At 38.6% G+C, this 24,424-nt stretch overlaps 1 protein-coding gene across 1 annotated transcript in view; it reads left to right on the forward strand.

Moving 5' to 3' along the window:
• The window catches only part of LOC109917522 (collagen alpha-1(XIV) chain-like), a 148,723-nt gene that overhangs the window by 87,893 nt on the left and 36,406 nt on the right, over positions 1 to 24,424 (forward strand). Inside the window, exons 25-39 of the mRNA XM_048608374.1 lie at positions 2,856 to 2,995; positions 3,287 to 3,410; positions 5,080 to 5,223; positions 6,574 to 6,738; positions 9,341 to 9,379; positions 9,569 to 9,707; positions 12,845 to 12,987; positions 13,310 to 13,419; positions 15,520 to 15,678; positions 15,756 to 15,833; positions 18,798 to 18,884; positions 20,014 to 20,067; positions 20,413 to 20,508; positions 20,660 to 20,713; positions 23,010 to 23,063. Of these exons, the coding sequence (XP_048464331.1) occupies positions 2,856 to 2,995; positions 3,287 to 3,410; positions 5,080 to 5,223; positions 6,574 to 6,738; positions 9,341 to 9,379; positions 9,569 to 9,707; positions 12,845 to 12,987; positions 13,310 to 13,419; positions 15,520 to 15,678; positions 15,756 to 15,833; positions 18,798 to 18,884; positions 20,014 to 20,067; positions 20,413 to 20,508; positions 20,660 to 20,713; positions 23,010 to 23,063 (1,586 nt within the window). The remainder of the gene's footprint in view (positions 1 to 2,855; positions 2,996 to 3,286; positions 3,411 to 5,079; positions 5,224 to 6,573; positions 6,739 to 9,340; positions 9,380 to 9,568; positions 9,708 to 12,844; positions 12,988 to 13,309; positions 13,420 to 15,519; positions 15,679 to 15,755; positions 15,834 to 18,797; positions 18,885 to 20,013; positions 20,068 to 20,412; positions 20,509 to 20,659; positions 20,714 to 23,009; positions 23,064 to 24,424) is intronic.

Consider the following 24,424-nt stretch of genomic DNA (forward strand, 5'->3'; position numbering starts at 1 on the left):
TCCTCAGATATTGAAGCAGTCAATCTCCATATGCAGCAAGACCTCGGCAATATTCAGGCTTGAGATGACAAGTGGCAAATGACATTCATGTCACACAAATGCCAAGCAATGACCACCTCTAACAAGAGAGTATCTATCATCTCATGGCTATCAATGGTATTACTATCACTGAATTCCCCACTATCAACATCCTGGGGATTATCATTAACCCAAAACTGAACTGGACTTGTCATATATTGTCTACAAGAGCAGATCACAGGCTGGGAATCATGCAATGAGTGTGCAGCAAGTCTGGTTGGGTCACTTTTCTTTTTGTGCCTAAAACAGATGATGTTTGCTTTGCGTGTGCTTCTTTCATAAATATAGACCATTACATATTCACAGGTTTGCCTTTCGAGACAGGCGCTAACACAGCCCTCATATCGTCATAGTTTCATTTGTTTCGATTTTGGACTCTGTTTTTGGTCATTACTCGTTTGGCACTGGCTCCCAGTCTCATTCAACAAAATCACATTTCCCCCTGTTTCACTTTGGATGTTTCAAAAATCACATCTCTTGTATAGCTATACATGTCCTAGTGATTTCTTGAGGCAACAATCACCTTTCCTTGTAAAGGCACTTTCATTTTTTTCTGAATGTGGTTGAATCACAGACAGAGCAGCAGCTCCAGTTCTCATTCCATCCCCCCTTCATATTACTTTCAAGCACTTGGACCTTCCCCCTCGAAAGTGATTGTAACAACATCAGCAAGGTGGACCTCATAGAATATGAGTTCCCTGATTGGACCAGATTAACAGCCCCAATCAGGGAGCCCTGGCTGACAGCTATAAGCAGGAGTGTCAGAGATCCTGTTGATTCTGGCTCTGAGGGAGCTGGATCAGTGTCAAAGACTTTCCACGTGCAAATAAAGGTGATTTGGTGATGGGATACCAGCCTCTGTGGAATTACCTCACCCTGTTGTTCTGTTCTCAAACTCTCAGACAGCTCCCCTATTGTGTTGTTCTAATCTCTCCAATGGCTCCCCTCTCTCCATTCTGCCTATAGAATTTCCAATGCTGTTTTAAAAACATTAAAATAAATGAAATGAATATAAAATTGCAGATAAATAAAGCATGGTGGGAGGGTGGCGGGAAAGCAAGCAGTGAATTTTATAAGAACCCCCATCGGACTTTCAAACCCACAGGGGAGGTTTCTGTTAAATTTGTGGCAGATTAGTTTCTGTTTTTCCCTGTATCATTTTTATTCCCTTCTCACATTCTATATTTCCTTGTGTCTTTGTTTTTGATGGCTCCTCTGTCTTCTTGTAAACACTGTGAATTTACTTCCCTGTCTCTGGGCACGGCTTTTTCTGATTTTTCTTTTTCTTCTGTACATTTACAGTTAATGGATTTTACTTTCTGTTGTATTGTCATGTTGGTCAGTGGGGGTGGGGGAGGGGAATGAAATTGGATGGGCAGCAGGCCAATCGGTAAATCATTTATTTTGAGAAAAGTCGTTTTAAACAGGATATAATTGTTTATATGAAGTCTGTACAGTAAAATCTCTCCAAAGTAACTTTTCGTGTAAAAGTGATGGCAGACTGCTACTCATCATTCTTATTATTACTGTTCAATAATATGAAAAGGAATGGCTTGTTTGTTGGCAATTTGTGGCTGGAGAGTAAACCTTGTTAATGTAGAAACTGAATTTGAAGTATAGGCTGTTTTATTTGTAAGAAAAGAGGAAATTCCAAGGTGATTTTGTGAAGAATTTGAAGCTTATGAAAGGATAGGAGAGATTAGACAGAAACTGCAGACTGGAAATTGTCTACAAAATCTGGGTTTAATTGAATAGGCCTCAGGCATTGAGCCGTAAGCCTTAGATCCCAGAAGGAAAACCAGTAAAACTAGCAGTCAAATCTGCTGGTCCACTTTGTATACTTCAGTGTGGAGGTCTGGCATGACAGCTACTTTCATTTCTAAGTACTGCTGGTTTTCTTTCTGATTTTCTTCCTTCTGGGATATTTAAGATAAGGCAATATGGCCACGAAGCATGAATTTCAATTTTGGAACATTAGTGTCACCAGCAGCAACCCTTCATGTAAGTTTTGTGGGAGGTACATCTAGAGACTGGAGTGACCAGAGGGTGGGGAGAAATGATGGGAGGCGGGGGGAGGTGGTAAAACGGGGGGATACAATGTACAGCCTTGCACTTCTGTTCCTCATGGCTCATATTCAGGCAAGCATTTTTTTAAAAAATCCTTCCTAAATTAGAAATCAGAGTTAATTGGTTTTTTTCTGACAATGATCTTGTCTGTCGCTAGATTTCACTTAGACTTCCAGTGCTGAGCCCATGGTCTGATGAGCAGTCAAATCTTGTCAGGAGTGGAATGATATCCTTGGACCTTTAAATGCATGCTTTATACAATTTTAATCACCAACCCACCCATACCTGTCAAATGGGCAGGATTATAATCAGGTCATTCATTTTTACAGTAGAAAATCTAAACCTTATCACATTAAATAAGCAAAATTGACAGTGATTTGAAGGCAGTAATTCAGTTTTGTGGTTGCTGTTACCTCCCCAGTGACATCATGCCAATAATTACAAAGATTCCTATGTCGAGTATTTCTAGCAAAATTTTAAATGTGCCCTTTGAAAATTCATTATAACTAACATTTGTTTTTAATTGGCCACAAAATGGATGAAGATTTCATTAAAATCTTCAGTCTAATCCAAGTCAGCAATCCTTTTCTACATTAACCTGCCTGCTCTAGGTCAACAGAATAAACCTTTAAGCTTTTGATTTTGTAAGCGTTTTGTGCTTTGTTTAATCATGCATGGTAGCAAACCATAATTCTTCCTTTCTTCATTAGCTTGCAGTGATATCACAGCAGATTTAAACTTTATAATCGATGGATCCAGGTCGGTAGGAGGAATGAATTTCAAGAAGATCATTGCATTTCTGTACGATAGCATTAATGTTTTTGACAAAATTGGCCCAGAAGGAATACAGGTAATGTTTGCTATCTGAATCCAAAATGTTCTGATTTCTTGTATATTTTTTATTTTCTCTGTTCTAAGTTTGTTCACAAGTTTATCGAAATCACTTTTTCTGTATAAAACTCTTACATTAAAACTTTCTATAGCAGGAGAACAGATAATTTTTAGCTTATGCCTTTTAAAAATAAATATAATTAAATGACATTTTTGCATGTATAACTGTTTATCAACATCACGTGTCTTTTTTTCTATATTGAACATGGAAATATAGAATATTTTTCAAATGCACTGAAATTTTTTACAGGTGTCGGTGAATCAATTTAGTGATCGTATGAGGAATGAAATTCAATATGGCTCATTTGAAAGTAAAGAGAAATTATTGGGAGCCATTTATGACATACCTTACAGAGGAGCTGACTCTAATACGGGTAAAAACATTACAGATAGGTCACAATAACAGGTCCATGACTTATAATTGTCTGAGTTACTGATTTAGGTATGTTTGAAAGTTAAACATTTAATTATAGCATTGTGTTTGAAGATCAGTCTTTTGGAATAAAAAAAATAGAAATTTTATTTTATCATTGAGTGTCATTAGAATGATATAGTAAAGAAGGCCATTAAGTGCATTTTGCTTGTGTCTTGTCTTGGAATTCACCCAGAAGAGTATGATGTGATGCACTTTGGGTTGGCTAATAGACAAGAGATTACACCATAAGTAATAGGAACTTGTGGAGTATTGAAGATCTGAGGGAATTCTGTGTGCATATCCACAGATGACTGAAGGTAGTGGGGCTGATAGGTGAGATGGTTAAGGAGGCATATGGGATACTTGTCTTTAGTAGCCAAGGCATAGAACACAAGAGCAAAAAGTTTATACTGGAACTGTATAACATGCTTGTTGGCCTTAATTGAAGTACTGTGTGCAATTTAGGTCACCACTTTCTAGGAAGGATGTGATTGCACTAGAGAGGGTGCAGGGGGGATTTACCATGATGTTGCCTGGCTGGAGGGTCTGAGTTATGAAGAAAAATTGGATATGCTGAGATTACTTTCCTTGGAGCAAAGAAGGCTGAGAAGGGACTTCACAGACATGAATAAAAATTTGAAGAGGATTGATAGGAAGGCATTTTCTCCATTTGTAGAGGGTTCAATAACTCATGGACATAGATTTATAGTCAGAGGTAGAAGGCTAAGAGGAGAGTTGAGAAGAATTCTTGCTCAGAGGTTGGTGGGAGTCTGAAACTCAATATCTGAAAGGGGATTGAGTTAGAAACTCTCGTAACATTTCAGAGTATTTAGATATTCATTTTTGTTATGATAGCCTCCAGGGCAATGAGCCAAAATCTGAGAAATGGGCTTAGTGTAGTCGTATCTTTGTGGACCCATGTGGACATGATGGGCCAAATGGCCTCATTCTGTACTGTAGACATCTGAGTCTGAGTCTGTGATGAAGCAGCCCAATTAGTACTATGCTGTCTCCTGTAGACTTAAAATTTGTTTCTTCCCATGATGTATCTAATGACATTCTAAATGGTTTTGTTGAATCTGCTTCCATTGGGTAAGTTAATTTTGATGGTCCACAGCTTTAATATTCCTGACATGATCTACTAAATAACCAGACTAAGTTTTGTGACAAATGCTTATTCATTCAGGAGCACAATCATCCTCCACCCTGGCCATCATGTATCAGTACATCTGAAGGAAAAATCAGTGTTGTATCCAGAATGTATAATTGATGGAATTATTTTATGACTTATAAATCATAGATTATGCTGTGTTAGTTTTAGTGGATTTGGATAAGCTGAAATATTTACCAGATATCCTCAAAACATTTAGGGTGTCCTCTAATTCATTACTTTTAGAAAATTGTTTTATTAATACCCATTTTGCAATAGAGAGCTTTGTCTCTTTTTAATCCAAATTCACTGTCCTTCCTTCATTCCCTCTTAATATCTTTACTCTGTAAATAAGTACCTCTCTCATATGAAAACACTTTATTTGCCTTTGCATCTATGACCTTCTGAGGCATTATCTTCCATGCTCTTTCAAACTTATTAACTTCTCAATCACGTGTTGTTTAATTTTCTTTTATAGTCAGGGATGGCAGAACATCTAATGATCTGTTTTCCAAAGAAGCGGCATTGAGGAGGCGAGGTGTTCACAAAATTTTGATCGTGATCACTCGTGGGACCATACTTGGTGAAATACACCAAACTGTGCAGGAATTGGGATTGAAAGGTGATTTTACAGACAGCTATCACTCAATGATGTGAATTGTGTGTACTAAGATCATGTCTGGGTTTTTGGTAGAAGGTAGTTCACATCATGATGTTCAGTGAACATCGTCAACTTTTATAAAGTATATGTACTATATAGAGGCAAGAGTAAGAGTGGACACCTCTAAAACCAAAACACTCAGGTCCAAGTTTCATGTGATCTGGTGGCATCATGACACACAACTCCTTACGCACATGATTATCAGTTGTCATTAAAAAAGTAAAGTCACCATAGTCCTACCAAGCCATAGGGCTGCTGTCTCATTAGAGAAAGGTGGCTGGTGGTGGTTTAACCTGATGGTCAACACACCTCAAATGAGGAAGAGATTGAGAAGGAGAGTCCTTCATTGTTACCTCAGCCAGTATGTAAATTGAACCCATGCTGTTGGAATCACTCTGCATCACAAATCAGCCATCCATCCAACTCAGCTAACTGGACCACTCAGTTGTCATTAAAAATATAGTTAACCTTTTACCCCTCACTGTTACTAAATAAAGCACTATTAATACTTAAAAATTATTTTCATAACTGCATTATAAATTAGAAGTTGAAGCAGTTATTAGAGCTATATATTTGTTTGTAAAAGAAATTAACAGGCAGTCATGGCACAGCCTTAGTAGGTATGTCATGTTAGTATTTTTGTGTAAGAGGAGAAAGTGAAGGTGACATCAGAAGAAACTCTTTCTGGGAAATCATACCGAGATTCTTCCACAATAACTCAAACAAATGGGCATACTGACGATGATGTCTGACATTTTAAAAATGCCTCTCTGTAGTTGGCATTTCGTGGAGGAATTATTATTCATCACTGAGTCAGCCAATGTGAACTCAGAGTGTGTTAGTAGATCCCATGTGACGTTGTTAATGAGGTGTCTGGAATCTGATGCACAATTCCAATATTTAGTTAATAACCCGATGTCTCCCTTTAAGGCCACTGTTCAAGTAAGGTGCTGGTCCAAGTAGATAATGCCAAGTAATTGTTGGCATAGCAGGGCCACTGCTCTCCACTTTTATATTTCAGGCTGCAGATTCCTGATTAGCTTTCTTTATCTTCATTGTTAACATTAGTTTGCTTCTACAAAATGTGTAGCACCTGGCTTGTGATAGTTATTAGCTATTAGAAAATTTACATATAAGGCATTTTAGACTTTGTGTAAAAGATATTAACAATATTTGTATCCAGTTTGCTATATATGACAAGTAATGTCATTTGTACTAAGGATAATGTAGGTAGCGCACGGCTGGCACCAGAGAATATCTGTATGTCATTATTTATGTCATTGTAAAGTTAACTTCAATGTTTTTACACAGGCTTCTTTATCTTTGTTCTTGGCATCAATGATACTGATGAGGAGAAAATTAATGAAATTGCAGTCACACCCAGCGTGAGAACTATATTGCATGTAAATGATTTTGATGATTTAAGTGCTGTTGGAAACAAATTTATCTCATCCATTTGTCAGATTGTCTCTACAAGTAAGTGCTTTACTTTCACAAACTGAATATTTGTTGCCATTACAGGAAAGACAAATCTTTAAGAAAATTGAGTTCAACACTGTGAATATGTATCACTGATCATCTTAATTACTAAAGGCTCACTGTAGTTTTACTTGGCATATTCAGATTGTTGAGGTTGGTTGGCTCGCCGAGCTGGTTTCTTGTTTCGCAAATTAGCCAAAGAACTACAAAGAAGACTCAGGCACCTAGTCAACAAGTCACCACTCTATCCACTCAGCCCAAGAATTCCTCAACTCCATCAAAGACATAAAGATAGAGGACAAAGAGATCATGATATCGTTTGATGTCACTGCCCTATTCACATCAATAGACATACCACTAGCAAGAGAAACAATGACAACACTACTGGAACAAGAGCATGACCCCAGTGAAACCATCTCCAAGGACAATGTGCTCAAACGATCGGACTTATGCCTCACCACCCACTTCACTTTCAACGGCCAAACATATGAGCGAATCAACAGGACACCCATGGGATCACCTATCTCCGGACTCATAGCAGAAGCAGTGGTGCAAAGACTAGAAAGGACTGCCCTTCTGCAAATCCAACCAAAACTATGGATATGCTACGTAGACGACACCTTTGTCATCATTAAATGGACCACATCAGAGGAGACACACAAACTTATAAACAACACCCTCACCGGAATAAAATTTACCAGAGAGGAGGAGAAGAACAAACAGCTCCCATTCCTCGACGTCTTGGTAGAGAGCAAGACAAATGGGGAACTGCAAACGAAAGTACACTGAAAAGCCACGCACACAGACCAGGTACTGAACTTCAATAGTAACCATCCCAGCACACACAAACAAAGCTGCGTGCGAACACTATTTAAAAGGGCAACAACACACTGCAGCAACACGGAACTACGCCAAGAGGAAGAAGAATACCTCTTCCAAGTGTTCAAGGGTAATGGATATCCAAACAACTGGGTCAGAAGATGCCTACACGAACAGCATCAGAAAGATACTACACGCCCCAACACACTCATCACACTACCCTACATCAGGAATACGTCGGAACTCACCACAAGACTCCTACGAAGGCTGGGCATCAGAGTGGCACACAAGCCCACGTCAACCCTACGACAACTGCTCACCCGAACTAAAGACCCACTCCGCGCCATGAACAGGACCAATGTCATCTACAAGATCCCCTGCAGAGACTGCGAGAAACACTACATTGGACAAACAGGAAGGAAACTAACAACAAGAGTACATGAAAACCAACTGGCTACAAAAAGACACGACCAATACTCACTCATCTCAATCCACATGGACAAGGAGAACCACCACTTCGACTGGGACAATACCAAGATCCTGGGACAGGCTAGGCAGAGACAGGCATGAGAATTCCTGGAAGCATGGCACTCCACGAAGCATGCTATTAATAAACACATTGAACTCGACCCCATATACATTCCGCTATGAAGGAAAACCGGAAGTGAGGCAATCCATCTCAACAGACCCCAGAGTTTAAAAACCAGGTGGGAAAACACACCGACGCTTCAAAGGAGGCTGCGCTGAGGATGTTACCAAGCATGGTAACGAAACATCTGCGAAACAAGAAACCAACCTCAACACCCACAACACGAGCTACAAATCTACTCCAAAACCTTAGATATTCAGATTAATTTATGTCTATTCCGATATTTACATGTTAGTTCTCCTCATGTAAAACTTCCCATTTAAGAAGTCAGAGTATGTCTTTGAAAAATGGTGGGCTACATGTTGAGTGCATTGAGGTTGTATCTGAGTTTGTGATGTGAACTCCCATCGACTGAACTTTCAGACTATGAATGTTAAATCACATGTGATGAGCTGGGTTTCACAGTTTGTAGGAAAGTAACAGTGCTCATCAATGAACGCATAGAAAGCTCCCCTCAATGAGCCAATAACCCCTGAGCAGCAGCTTTCTCATTTCCAGATGACTGTTTGAATACAATGACAAGTCAAAGGGATCTCCAGGTGATCAGCAGCAACGATGTCATCACCATTAACAGCCAATCTCATTGAAGTAACCTCATAGACAGAAGACCAGAAAATGAAACCCACTGAATCTGTTTTTTCCTAATCTTAAGTTTTATAAGAAGTGAAGTAAATGAATGAGTTATACACATGATTCAGATCAATAGCTAAAATATTTATAAAATTAATATCTGACTAACTTGCACAATCTTTACAGGACTTGCCATTATTTTTTATTTGCTTGATTTCTACGACTTTCTATGCAGTATTGAAAGAATGCTGCATTTATATTTAGCTGCTATTCTTCAAATGGTGTGTTGTAATATTGTTCACTTTTTCTGCTGATTGCCAAAAAGTTCAATAGAGTTTTTCAATGAAGAACAGAGAGTCCACTCACTATGCTGGTCATATTTTCCTTCCTTAACAAGAAATACCAGAAACGTAGTAACTGGTCATTTACTTGATAGATAATCTGGCTGTATATAAAATTGTGGAGTTCATCTACATAACAATGTCTGAACTTAATTCTGTGTGAAGCATTCACAGATATTTTTGAAGAATGTCATTATTGATCTTTTATGCTTGTTTTCAGCTTGTCCCTTAACAAATATTAAAGACACAGTCGTACCAGGTATGAAGTGTATATAATTCATTTTGATTCAGCTGTTTTCAATTCTACAGAAGTGAAAATGCTAACATTCTAAAATTAATATTGATTATTCATTTGATAAAATACTGCTGGTTTCTCAATTTTATTTTGTACCAAAATTGGTTTTGTATCCCAGAAAATCACAATTACAGTTTGATATATCTCTCATAGGAATTAACATGATGGAGGCATTTGGCTTAGTTGTCAGGGAATATTCAGAACTTGAAGGAGTTTCTATGCAATTTGACATCTTTACAGGCTCAGCATCATATATCATTTTTGAAAATGCTCAGCTTACACAGACCACCAGGTATGTATCAGCTTCTAATTCCATCTATTCCCAAGAGCACATTTCCACATCTCAACATTATCCACCTCCAAGCCCTTCTCAGCACACAAATCATTGAAAACCTCACTTATATCTTTGTCACTGCTGGTCGGAACGATGCTTTATACCCACCTGATTGGCCTTCTCTTCTCCAACTTTGATAAATTTTATGTAATTTCCATTGAACAGAGAACATTGAAGTCACAATATCTTCAAGCAGTGAATTGATTTTCTCACTAACAAAATGGTTATGATTTTCGATATCATTAGCAATTACCGTTTTCATTCCAATAGATTTGTTAGCCTTAAAAGGAGGACGTTTGCACATTAACCACAGAATAACATATTGTGTTGTACAGCATAGTGTTCCTTATTTCTTTGACTTGTACTGAATAGTATCATGATAGCATAGTCAGATATTTTTATATGTTGTAACAATAGCACGTGGTACATACTTGCAGTTCACAACTCTTTCTTCATGTAATTATTTATGTTAACCTATACAATGGAAACTGCCTATATGAATTGTGATATGATTTTGAAAATAATAAAGATGAAAAATATATATGAAAACAGTTTAACATTAATTGATTGATATACCAGTTGATATTTTTAAGTTATCCCTTCAGTACTTTTTTCTTAATAATTAACATTTTGAGACCTAAGATAACATTTTGAACAGTTAAAAAATAACAAGATTACATCTGCATATTGCTGATTAAAAGACAAGAAGTTAAAAGTTTCTGTCATGCACTCATCAGGACTGACAAGCAAGAAACCAAACTTAGAAAGGGAGCTTCATGTTATACTGCATGAGAAGAGGGTGCTGATTGGTTAGACCATGTTTGGCATACAGATGCAGCAGGAATGGTTTGTTTAATTTTAGCTGAATAAATTCAACCAGGCTGGTTGATTTTGGTTGGTCAGGACATTGCAATGGGGAATGCAGCAAGAATTAGCAATCTCTGTAATCCTTTCCTCAATGAAAATGGTGCAGTGTAGGATCCAATTCCTTTAGTCTTCAAAGAACAGGTCCTGTGTGTTAATATATGTAGCTTCTAGCTTGCCCAATTGAACGACACTGAGAGCCTGACTGATCATTTTAAATTGGAATTAAATTGGATGCGTGCATGACAAAACATTTTGACTTCTTGTCTCTTTTTTAATGGTGCTTTGTTCTGCACTATCAAAGAATAGATGTATTGAGTTGATTTTGTTATAATGTAAGGTCTCAGCCGATTTCAAAGTCTAGATTTTGAATAGAGGTTTTTACACCATAAACAATAGAAACAGCTCTCAACTACATTCAATTATTTCTGCTGGTTTCATATTTCAATTTCAATTTGTATGTGATTTCTCATGCTTCGTTATATTAATTTAAATGTTAACCAGCATCTCCACTTGTATCCAATAATTATTAAATGTACCACCTTTTTAATCCCAATTTTATTATACCATGCAGTTCTTATTTCCTTGTTGAGTACTGATTGCTTCTCAACAAAAGCTCAAATTTGAAACTAGATAATGATTGCAGTTAAGGATCAATATAATGTGTAAGTGCCAATAGTTAGCACTACTTTTAGAAATTATAATGAAGCTTTGACATTAGTTGACATTGATTGGAAGTTTCTTAATAATTGTCTATGTGTGATACACCAAGGGGTTATCATTTTATCATGTATATAGAATCTGAAACTAGCATTTACTATTTTAAAAACATTGAAGGCACAGTTAGTCATAAAGTCATGGAGTCATGGAATTATACAGTAGAGAAGCAGACCCTCCTGTTCAAGTCATCCGCACTGACAGGTATCCTAAACTGATCCAGTCCCATTTGCCGGCATTTGGCCCATATCCCTCTAAACTCTTCCTATTCATGTTCTCATAAATGTTGCAACTGTCCAACCATCACTACCTCCCCTGGCAGCTTGTTCCATAATTGCTTCACTCTCTGCGTGAAAAAGTTGCCCCTCAGATCCCTTTTAAATTTTCCCTCTCACCTCTAGTTTTGGACTCCCCTATCCTGGGCAAAAGGCTTTGGCTATTCACCTTATCTGTGCCTGTCATGATTTTATAAACCTTTATAAGGTCACCCCTTAGCATCCAGAAATGCTTGCTTTCTTTAGCTTTGTGAGAATTTCTTGAGCTGCATTGGGACAAAATTGGATGGGTTCTGAAAACAAAAGTCAGTTTACCAGTAAGATTGCTGACGGCTTCTGATGCAGCAAAACTGCATGCACTGTCTGCTCAATTAATTGATTGCAGCTAAGCCTACTGTTGAGTGGCTGCATTCCTGAGTAGGAAAACAGGGTCACCATCCCTCAGGTGAAGGTAGAAGTTGAAAAGGAGAGTAACCTCATGGTAAGCTCAGCCAGTGTTAGTCTCCAATTAGCCCAGGCAACTGAACTAACTGATCTCCAGTTGCAGTGCAGCATACACCAGAGCTTTGCATGTACATTCTGAATGCAATTTTCCTACCAAAGAAACACTCATTGTGGCAAAGAACTGGATGCTATGAAGTCACATTTTGTAGCAATTGAATCTTTACAATGTGGCCATTGAATCGTTATAAGCAAGGTTATATATATATTCCTTATTGGCTGAATCCACTGAAGCTGGAATCAATAAAATTCCCAGCAACCAAAGTCAAGAACGCTGAAATTTTATGGATATGCCATTTGTTTATGAGAATATGTTGAACAGGAACAAAGGAATTTAATGAAAAATCCTTCAAAAAGAACTCCTAGCAAGCTAATATAGCTCTGTAAAAATATTGTATCAATAACAATCACAATGCAGATTTTAGTTTATTTCCATCTTTATATGTGTCTCCTTCAATTCTCTGCATGCCTGTCTGGAATTAGCAGAACCTTGATTGAAATGATGAGCTCACTGTGTTGTGCATAAACTAGCTGCATCATTTCATGCCATGACATTCTTGAATATGGATTTTTAGCAAGACTGAACATTGTTGGGAATTGGACTTGGTAGACGTTAATCAGGCAATTCCTGATATTTTTTTCTCCATTTGGAAGTTAAAATACAAATGTTAAAAATACAATTTAAAGAATTTATACTTCTGAGTGTTTTTTTTGAATTTATCTGTTTTTTAAATGCAGGAAAATCCACCCCACAGGACTACCTCCAGAGTACACTATTACATTGTTCTTCCGATTGCTCCCTAATACTCCAAAAGAACCATATGCCATTTGGCAGATTGTAGATGAAGATTTTCAGCCTCTTGTTGGAGTGGTGCTTAACAGTAAGGCTTTTGAACTTAAATGAAATCAAACAAGTAATTTTTCAAAAAAACGTTCAATTATACTTCCAGCAGGGAATCGTGTAATTAAAGAAGCTCTTGCCTGCTGGGAGTGCAAACAAAAATTCAAAGATGCATGAATCAGAATGATAAAAGAGTAACGTAGCTCAAATTTGCAAGACACCTTCTAAATGACTAAAGTTCCCAGCTGGGAGTACAATTTTATAAAATATACTTCTCAAAAATATTGACAATTAATATCAATTAGCACTCATTTTACATTAAAAGTAGTATAATTCTATTTTGTTATCCATTTAACTTTCAGGTAACCAACAAACACTGAACTACTTTAATCTTGATTATAAAAATGAATTACAGGAAGTTACTTTTAACCAGCCCGAAGTTAAAAAAATTTTCTTTGGAAGTTTTCATAAGGTATGTCCATTATTTTTAGAGCCTGATTAGAACTCAGTACTTCTGTAACTTTTGATTTCTGATATTTGCATATGTACCAAAGTTCATTGTTGATTCATTGATTATCTGTATGTATATGCCTCCCAAGCAGTTATACCATCCTGTAGCATTTTTCATCAATTAACACTTGAAATCAAAATGGCAAATGAGGATATTATGCAGCAATCATGAACATTTTAAGATTCCTTTGGCTGCTTAGGGATAAGATGTTAATCTATGTCAAATAATGAAATGGATGGAGAACGTTCATACAACTGTATTCACCATTCATTCATTGATCTCACATGTTTAGTCACACAACAAAACTGAAAGTAACGTGGGGAATAAGGGGAAAAGATGACTAGTTTCAAAAGGGCAAGGATACATGGATAGCAGATGGACAAAGAGAATTATGAAACAAGGTAGAGGCAGTGGACAACACACTTAGAAGTGTAAAATAGAAAGTTAGGGTAGGATTGCAGATAAATTTACCAGAAACAACTAACAGTGAGATTACGGTTAGGTGACCTAGATTACCAAGGTGACGGAATAGCATATGACCAAAGACAAGCACGTGCACTGAATAATTCCTCCCTGTCTTTACAGAGCGAATTTCTAGAGGTGTAGAGACATCCTAGATGCATCTGAGAATGTCAGAGGAGTTGAAAAAGGCACCAAATTGCATGAGAAAAGAGTTCACTCAATAAAGAACAGGCAAACCAAATCCAAACAGACCTGTATATGTTAGGAATGTGTGTTCCTGAGGGCAAACGATATTTAATGTGAGCGAATGTAATGACTGTGGAAGTGAAGTAAACAATTGGGAATATAAACTAAATAATTCTAGGCAAAAGGACACATCAGAGGCAAGGAATGTAGGAATAATAGTGGATAATTTGCTGTTGCTAATAATGCAGTATGCAGCAGAAGTGAGGAAAGTTAGCCTCATCCTGAGATGTATGACTACAGACTTAAAAGATTCACCACATCCAAGCATTGCTGCATTCTGCGTAGTCTACAATCAATTTAGTTTGAGGAATGTTAGAAGAGCTTTACTGTTCAGTATGTGGAAGAAAAGGCTTAGGGAGATTACACAAGATTTTTGAAGAATAGATAAATTTGATGATGATAATATGTTCAAGATTGCCATGCTTCTAGGACTAAAGACAAGGCAAGTACTTGGAAGAAGGGAGGTGGGGACAGGCAGTTTAGATTCAACAACTTGGTGAACTTAAGAAATAGAAATTTATTTTTCTCACACACAGGTTAGTTATTTAAGAAAGTGAGTAACTAGTTGGAACTGGCCAGATTAACTGCAGGGTTGTTTCGAGTCCTGCATTTACCTTAGTAATACCTAATGTTGCTACAAACCTCTCATAGAGTTGTAGAGTCATACAGCACAGAAACAGACCCTTTGGTCCAACCAGTCCATGCTGAACATAATCCCAAACTAAACTCGTCCTACCTGCCTCTTCCTGGCCCCTATTGCTCCAAACCTTTCCTATTTATGTGCTTATCCAAATGAGTTTTAAATGTTGTAATTGTGCCCACATCCACCACTTCCTCAGGAAGTTCATTCCACATGTGAACCACCCTCTGTGTAAAAAAAAAATTGCCCCCCTTGCCTTTTTTAAATCTCCTTCCTCTTACCTTAAAAATGTGCTTCCTAATCTTGAAATCAACCATCCTAGGAAAAAGACACCTACCATTAACCCTATGTATACCCCTCATAATTTTGTAAACTTCTATAAGGCTGCCTCTCAACCTCCTACACTCCAGTGCAAAACGTCCCAGCCAATCCAGTCTTTCTTTATAACACAAACCTTCCATACCCAGCATCTTGGTATATCTTCTGAATCATCTCCACCTTAATAATATCCTGCTTATAACTGGGTGAACAGAATTGGACACAGTACTCCAGAAGAGAAGTCACCAATGTCCTGGACAGCCTCAACATGACATCGCAACTCCTATACTGAAAGAATTGAGCATGATTGCATTTAAAGAGTCTTTATCCTATTACAAATAGAATATTGATGACAAAAAATACCAATGTAAAACTAGTTTTTCTTGTTTCTTTAGGTCCATATAGCAGTGAGTAGGACAAATGTCAAGCTTTATATTGACTGCATGGAGATTGGAGAGAAGTTCATTAATGTTGTTGGTAAAATCTCCACACAAGGTTTTGAGATGCTTGGGAAACTGGTAAAAACCGAGGGCCCTGGCAGTCAATCAGTGCCAGTAAGTGATTACTGATTAGATCTTTTCATTTCTTTGGCTAATTTTTACTTTTTAATTCTGCTTAATGTTTTGTTTAGTTTCAGTTACAAGCATTTGAAATGGTTTGCAATACATCATGGGCTAACATCGACAACTGCTGTGATCTACCTGCATTGGTGAGTTTTGTGTCAAATTATTACAATTAAGCCATGGAATCTATGTGTACAGATTTTTAACATGGTGTACAGGAAAAACTGGCAAGCAGTTGCCCAAACTAAAGTCCAACAAAACAAATATAATTGGTTGAACATTGGTTAAAGAATAATTATTGATTAGGAATTGGAAAAATTGTCTTGTATTGGATTGGAATTCATTGTGTGTATTAGAACAAGGCATCTGTGGAACACCTCATTTGAAAGGAGGCGCCTTCAGTGATGTAACATTCTTTCATTACTTCTCTGAAGCATCAATCCGAATTATGCAGCTCTGTTGAACACATAACTAACTAAGGCAAAGTTGCTCTGAACTGAGGAAAGTTTGTCATGTACAATTGGCCTCAGTGTATAAGATACAATTAGAAAACGCCCTTGAAAAGTTGTAGATCTTTTATAATTAATGCCGAGCTTCATTTAACTCTACATTTCAACCTTGCTGGATCAATAATATCCATGATGATTTGCTCAAAGCTCTAATACGTTTCTACAAATTTCAATGAAGGGAAGGCTAATGACCCAATTTAAGCATACGAATCCAATTACGTTTAAAAAGTCATCATAGGAATAGAAACTGATGATAATAAATTCAATAAACAAAACAAGCCATGCTGATTGAACCCACAACTTTAGCATTATTGGCATTAAATACTAACCAACTGAACAATATTGTGATAAACATATCCATGGCTTACTGCAGATTAGGGAGCATTTTTGGCTATTCATTCATTGAATGTGGGCATGCCCAGGTACCTTCCTTTGTTCTAGGTATGTCTCCAACCAACTATTATGAGCACAGCTGGCATTCTTCCTGGCCAAATTTGAGCCTAGACTGATATCTGACCTGATGGATCACGTTTTGTTTTGCTTTTATTTAACAACATGATTTTTCACTGAAACATTGCATGCAATGCTGCAGATTTGGTTTTAACAATAAAAAAGTTTATCGCACAAAAGGAATGAAGAAGAAATAGAACAAACCCAGTTATTTGCACATACCACATTTGAAGGATTTCAAACGAATTGAAAATATAATCACATCTACCCAAACACCATCATATTGCAGGAGTCTTGAGAGTTTAAGAACCTCATCTTGAGCTTAAATGTTGAATATTGAGCATAGATATTCTCAGCTTTGACTAATCCAACCAAATACTTCCGTTCTAGAAAACCCTTATACTGAGGTAGCCTATATCCTAATATTTCTGAATTAAATCCTTTCTCTAGGAGAACTGTTTCATCCATCTAATGTCAACAAGGACTCCTGCAAACTGAAAACAAAAGCATTCCAATCTCTTTCCCTATGTTTTCTTCTCTAAGCAAACAAAGTTTCCTACTGAACTGAAAGCTCATCAAGATTTATTCTATCCATTTGTAAAACTCTGTCAACACAAACAAATTCCACTTATCTCATTGATCATTAAATCTCTTCATTCACACAGACCATAACCCACTTATCACTCGTTCAAAAAGCAATTCACATAAGAGTCTGGTTTTGCTCGGGCTTCTTAATGCTGCACTTCATATGCAGCCTTGCTGTCAGGGTGGTAAGTCTTGTCACTAGAATTCAACAGTTTTGTCCGTGTTCGAACGAAGGTTGTAATGAGGTCCGGTGCTAAGTAGCCCTAGTGGATCTGGAACTGAGTGGCCAGGTATTTATCGCTAAGCAAGTACTGCTTGATACCATGGTGACTTATTCCTTCCATCACTTTACTGATGAACAAGAGTGGACTGATTAAGCGGTAATGGCCAGGCTGGATTTGTCTTGCTTTTTGTATATAGGGGATACCTCAATGATTTTTCAAAATTGTAGGGTAGATGCCAGTGTTGTAGCTGTATTGGACAGCTTGGTAGGAGTGCAGCAAATTCTAGAACACATGTCTTTAATACTATTGCCAGAATGTTGACAGAGTCTATAGGTTTGCAGTATCCTGTGCCTTCAGCCGTTTCTTGGAGTGAACCAAATCAACAGAAGACTGGCATCTGTGATCCTGGGGACTACTGGACCAGGATAAGATTGATGAGCTATTTGGCACTCCTGGCTGAGGATTGTTTATTCCTAACAGCAAGTGTGTACCATATAAAAAACGCACTATACAAATTCATCAAGGGTTCTTAGATAGCACCTTCCACATCCATGACCACTACCAACAGTGTTGAGTTTTCCATTGTTGTTTCTGGTGCCTAGATCAATGCCAGATTGTCTGTCCCATGTTGTTCCTTTCTTTGAGGCTTTTTAGTGATTCATACAACTGGATGACTTACTAGACATTTCAGAGGGCAGTTAAGAGCATTGGATGATGGTTTCACAATCATGATTAGACTTTTAATTCCAGATTGTATTGAATTCAAATTTCACCATTTTCTTTGCTGGAATTTGAACCTGGGTCCCTGGAACATGGCCTGGATCTCTGGATTACTAGTCCTGCAACAATACCAGTACACTATTTCCATAGGCAAGAATATTAGGTTAAAAAGTGTGTTATACGATTCTCAATATATTAGATAGTAGATATTTTTCTGCAAAAGCAAAAAACAACTCTCTCGTAAACATGGACTTAAATCAATCATAGTTTATTCATTCTTTGCTGAGAGAAATTTACAGGCACTTCTAATTTTCAGGCAGCAAAACAAAAATTGCCGAGTGAAATTATTTGACTTCTGGTTGCTCTGTGACAGAAATAACAGATCTCAATGCTCCTCCTCACCTGGATTCCCATCCCCAGACCCAAGCACAGCACTTCCAACCCTGACTTGAGCACAGTGGAACCCCTCAAAATCCGGACCCCGCTTACCTGGCCCTGATGCTCCCCTTATCCTGGGCCCTGTTATCAAACCTATTGGTTGTTTTTGATTATGATATTTACCACCCCCTGTCCTGTATGTGTTCCATAAGCTGTAGTAATGAAAGTACTTTCTTGGTTTAAGAGAGATGAAGTGACGTGTCCTCCTCGTATCCATGCTTGCACTTGTTCATCAGCTGTCCAAGGACGACCTGGGCCTTTAGGACCACCAGTGAGTAGACCATTTTATCATACAGTACACAATGCAGAATGACTATAATGCTATTGACAAAACAGAAAGTGTTACAGTTAAGTCAGTGAATGGAGTCACAAAATCTGATCGATGTAAGTAAATGACATACCAGAAAAAATTATCACTGTTGAAAAACAAGCCATTACACTAATGTGTTGAAGCAGCCTCAATTACTGACCTGGTGTGGGTTGCTTAATTCATAAATTCATCAGAAACATGTTGGACCTTTAAGGCTGTACATTCCTGACCAATTTCCTGTAACGTTAAACTCACCCAAAGTTCTGCTGCCTATATCCTAAATCACAAGTTCTATTTATCCTCACTCCTGTCCTTTCTGACCTACATTGGCTTGCAGCTTGGCATCTCTAATTTTCAAAATTCTCACTCTTTTCAAATCTCCCCATAGCTTTGGCCCTGTCTGTCAACTCTGTCTGCTCTTACATTTCTAGCCTTCATTGTATTCCCAAATTTCTTCTTGCATCATTAGTGGCTATGCCCTAAGCCCTGGAATTCTGTTTGTATATCTCTAACTATCTTTACCCCATTAAAAAACACCTCAAAATCTACTTCTGTGACTGAGCTTTTGAGCACTTGTTTGTGTGGTTCAATGTCAAATTTTGATTGCTTGTGCTCGTCTGTGGGCTTGTTAAAGATGATATTTAAGTACAAATAGTGCTGGAGGAATTCAGCATGTCTGGCACCATCTGTAGAGAAATCTACAGTGGAGTTGAAATGGGGTACAAGTCAAGTTTGCAAACACTTCCCATGTTTCTCTGAAATGCTTCTTAAAAAAAATACTTTGCCTTTTGCCATCTTAAGATGTTGCATGGAATTCTACAAGTAGTGGAGGAAATACTTTTAAAGTGTAATCATCGAAGCAAATCCTGTAATGATAAGTCTGCATTTTTGAGAACATGAACATGACTAACTTGAAAGCATGTGAACATAAGGCCTTTCATAAGACACACTTTGCATTAAGGTGATCTAAGCTTTGTTCAATGCCTATGAAGAATTGAAGTGTATTTATTAATTCTTTATATTTAAATAATACATTCAAAATATTCTCAATTATATTTCTTAATCCTGCACTTTTTAACCAATTCTTCAGGGTCCTCCTGGTTTAAGAGGTGCCCAGGGTGAGCGAGGGGAACCAGGATCTCGGGTAAGTGTAGAAATATGTTAAAAGTGATATTCTACTTAAAAACTGGTTCAAAACTGACTTCCAATTATGCAGAACCTGGAGGTTCCATGTCCTGTTGGTGGCATCTCTGTCTCTAAACCAGAAGCTTCAGTGTCAAATCCCACTCTGGGACTTGCCGGTGACAGAGGGAGTGTTCAAGCTGCTATTCAAACAGGTTGATAAATTGTCTGCAAATCCTTCCAGTGCTTCCCTATTATTCACCAAAGGCAGGGAAATGTGGATAAAGATGCAAAATTAAAAAAAAAGGAAGAACAAGCAATGAATCAACTTTCAGAAAACTCCTACAGTGTGACATTTGTTTTATAGGGTCCAGAAGGTCCAATTGGTAAGACCGGACCTAGGGGGTCAGAAGGACAACCAGGACCTCCAGGACCAAGAGGACTCAGTATCCGTGGGTCTTCAGTATGTATGCGCTATTAATGAATAATAAACATCACCAAAAAAAATCACATAATGTATCATTTGTTGTTGGTGGGGGATAAAATGTGATTAACATATTGGGAACAACTTGAAATAGTTTACTGATGTATCTACTTTTCTTTCCTTTAAAAAGGGTCCTCCTGGTGAAAAAGGTCAGAAAGGTGACCCTGGACAAAGAAATAACCAGGTGAAGACTCAAAGAGAAAGATACTCTTTACTTGGTTCAAATATGGACAAACGTGCTAAATTGCACATTGTAAAGTGTACTTTCATTTAAAAGTAATGAAGCCACAAGAAATTCTGTTGTCTTAAATTGTTGTAAAGCTCACCACTGATATTTGCAATCCAGACCATGCATAATTTAGATGAAGATGCGGACAATGTTTCCATCTGCGCTTGCCTTTGTCCTTCTAGATAGCTTTGGGAGGTGCTTTTGAAGAAACTTTGGTGTTTTGTGGCAGTAAATCTTGTAGATGGAACATATTGTTATCCTTTTACATGGATGATGCAGGAGGTAAATATTTAAAGTATTGGATGGGTTGCCAATCAGTGGGCTGCTTTGTTTTGGATAATATTGAGGTTCTTATGTGTTGTTAAACGCATCCAAACAAGTAGGAAATATCCTGTCATGTTCATAACCTGTGTCTTGGCAATTGTAGTAAGGCATTAAGCAGTCAGAAGGAGAGACACTCACCAGAGAATATCCAGCCTCTGACCTACTTGCTTAACCATGTAATTGAGGCACTGGCATAGTTATATTTCTGGTCATGCTGACTCACAGGATTTTGATGGTGGGGAATTTGATGATGATAATCTCATTGAAGAGAATATGATTAGATTCTTGCTTATACATGATAAGTATTCCCCGACCCCTGTGTAGTGTGAATGCAACATGAATACTAAACCTAAGCCAGAATTTTGCCCAAGAGGTTGGCACATGAGTGTAGACCTCTTCGTTACTTTTGAATTTGCAGTCATTTTTTATTCATTCATGGGTTCAGGGTGTCATTCGTTAGGCCAGCGTTTATTGACCATCCCTAATTGCCAGGGGGGCAGTTAGGAATCCACACATTGCTGTGGGTCTGGAGTCACATGTAGGCCAGACCAGATAAGGATGGCAGCTTCCTTATCTAAAGGACATCAATGAATCCAGATGGGTTTTTTCCAACAATAGATTCATGGTCGTTGTCCGGATTTTTATTGAATTCAAATTCCACCATTTGCCGTGGCAGGATTTGAATTTGGGTCCCCAGAACATTACCTGGGTCTCTGGCTTAGCAGCCCAGCGATAATACCACTAGGCCTTTGCCTCCCCTTTTTTTTGTCCTTATGTTTGTTTATATTCAGATCAAGGCTACAATAAGGTCTGGAGTTGTGACATTACCCAGAACTTTGCCGGTGATTGAGAATAAACTGATGGGTCAGTAATTGGCCAGAATTGATTTTTCCTGCCTTCAGTAGGCAGGGCATAATGGAGCAACTATCCACCTTGTCAAATAGAAGCCATTATTGTGACTGTACTGTAAGAGCTTGACTGGAGACACAGCCATTTCTGAAGCAGAAGCCATAAGAACCACAGCTGCATGGAATTGTAACTACAATGAGAGACTGGAGAGGTTGGGGTTGTTTTCCTTGGAACAGAGAAGGCTGATGGGTAACATGATTGAGGTGTACAAAATTGTGAGGAGTAGAGATAGAGTAGAAAGGAGGAATCTGTTTCCCTTGGCAAAGAGTTCAAAAACCAGGGGTCATAGATTCAGGCTAAGAAGGATTAGAGGGGACATGAAAGTTTTTTTTACACAGAGGATGGTGGGTGTGTGGAATTCACTACCTGAGTTGGTAGTGGAGGCACACATCCTAAATGTTTTAAAAAGGACCTGGATCTGCATCTTAAGTGCTGTAAGCTGCAGGGCTGTGGGCCATGTGCAGAAACATGGGATTAGGAAGGGCATCTTTGGATCAACATGGACAAAATGGGCTGAATAGCCCCCTTCTGTCTGTGTCATTTCTATGGTTCTATCCTTGCATTTGGAAAATCCATTGCATTCAGTCATTTCTTGATATCATGTGAAGAAAGGTGGGAACCTCAAACAGAGACTAAACTGATTGATCTGTTCATAAACAGAAATCTGTCCATCAGGAAGGTTAATAATGATTACATCTGATATTAAAATGTTTTTACCTCATGGAAACTGAATCTGAATGCTCCATGTTTATCTGTCAACTTTAGTTGGAAACCAGATTGGGTTTGATTTTGATAAATTGATAACCATTAATAGTCATTGCGTGGGGGCTCATAGATAATACTGACCACAAATGGGAAACCAACTTTAAGACAGCACCTGTTGAATTACACACCTGGAAAGCGTTGGGAAAGGGAGAATTTCTAGAAAAAGGAAGATGAAATCATGATTATTAGCTTGCGTTTTAAAGAATAACCTGACTGAAAACTATCAATTTTAAATAATTTCATTTCTCCACAGGGTCTCCCAGGTCCTCCAGGTCCTCCAGGGGCTGAAGGCCTTCAAGGACCAAAGGTAAAAGTTGTATAAACACAGGTAAACGGCAACATGAAGTGATTAGGTATGACACTTCCAAAAAGTAAAGAAAGGCCTGCATTTATGTGCCACCTTTCATAACCTCAGGATGTCCCAAAATGTTTTTGTGGTTTTTGCCGTGAGGCCGAATGGGATTTCTTGCCATCTCTTACCGAAGTCACCTCATTAAGTACCTACTGCACCTTATCGTATCCTTCACATCCAACTCTACTCCCATCTTACCATGTGCCATTCCTGGAACAACTCACCAATCACCAGATCTGCCAGAAGATCAGCAACCCTGAGGGCTGTACTGTACTTAAAAGGCCGCAGTGCACCCAGACAAGCACTGTCATTCTGAAATTGTCCTGTTCATTGATGGACAATTTCGGAGCATGATTGAGAATGGGACAATGCTGCCATGGTTCTCTAACAGGGCGCTGGATCTCCAGGTGGATAGGGTGGTGCAAAGGAGGAGTGTCCTCTTCGTGAACGACTGGCAGAGGAGGCTGTGAATCCAGACCCTGCAGCTGGTCCAAGGTTGCCAGCCAGGTCAATGTAGTCTCAGTGCAGAGGAACAGGCAGCAGCGGCGCTCTGCTAGGGTAAGTGCCGCACTCTTTTCCCTGCTCCCTCACACACACACTTTCTGTGCTATGGTACCCTCCAAGGCTTGTGCTGTGCCACTCTCACTATTGCCTGCAACATCTTCCCTCATTGCTCTTATTGCCCCAACCTCCCACATTCCTAACTCCTAAGTCCACATGGCCTCTGTGCTGCCTTCTAACCCTGCTATCAGTGTTATTCATTGCCCACCATTTCTAACCACTGCCTGTAATGTCTTCTGTTTCTTTTGTCTTGCAGATACCAGTAGGAGGTCCATCATCTGGTTTGAGAAACAGCCTTCTCCATCAGATGCCTTCTCCTCGACCTCTGAGGATGAGATTATTGAGGCCTCAGAGGAAGCATCAGCAAAAATTGCCTCCTGCACCCCCACCAGCTCAGATACTGACACCTCAGTGTGATGTTAGGCTTAGAAAGTATGGAGGCACCTGTCAGTGAGCTTATCACTGTGGCAGCTCCACAGCTGCCCAATGAAGAAACATTCCAGGCAGCTGGCATTTAAAGAACTGCCAGAGACCAGGCATTGACTGAGCCCCAAGCAAGAGAGGAGCCTACGGTGTCGGCCATCAGGGAGTTTGTCCACATACACGGGGAGGAACAGGAGCAGTGGCCTCATTGCCCAGAAGTGGCAGCAGTGCAGCCACATTTAACTGCTTCCATGGACAGCTTGGCACCTGTACCCTCAGAATCTGCCAGAGACGTGCGCATGTTTGCACTCCATTGCCCCAGCCACTGGTTC

This window comes from Rhincodon typus, chromosome 19 (genome assembly GCF_021869965.1).
Source record: "Rhincodon typus isolate 14 chromosome 19, sRhiTyp1.1, whole genome shotgun sequence".
NCBI classification, from domain to species: domain Eukaryota; kingdom Metazoa; phylum Chordata; class Chondrichthyes; order Orectolobiformes; family Rhincodontidae; genus Rhincodon; species Rhincodon typus.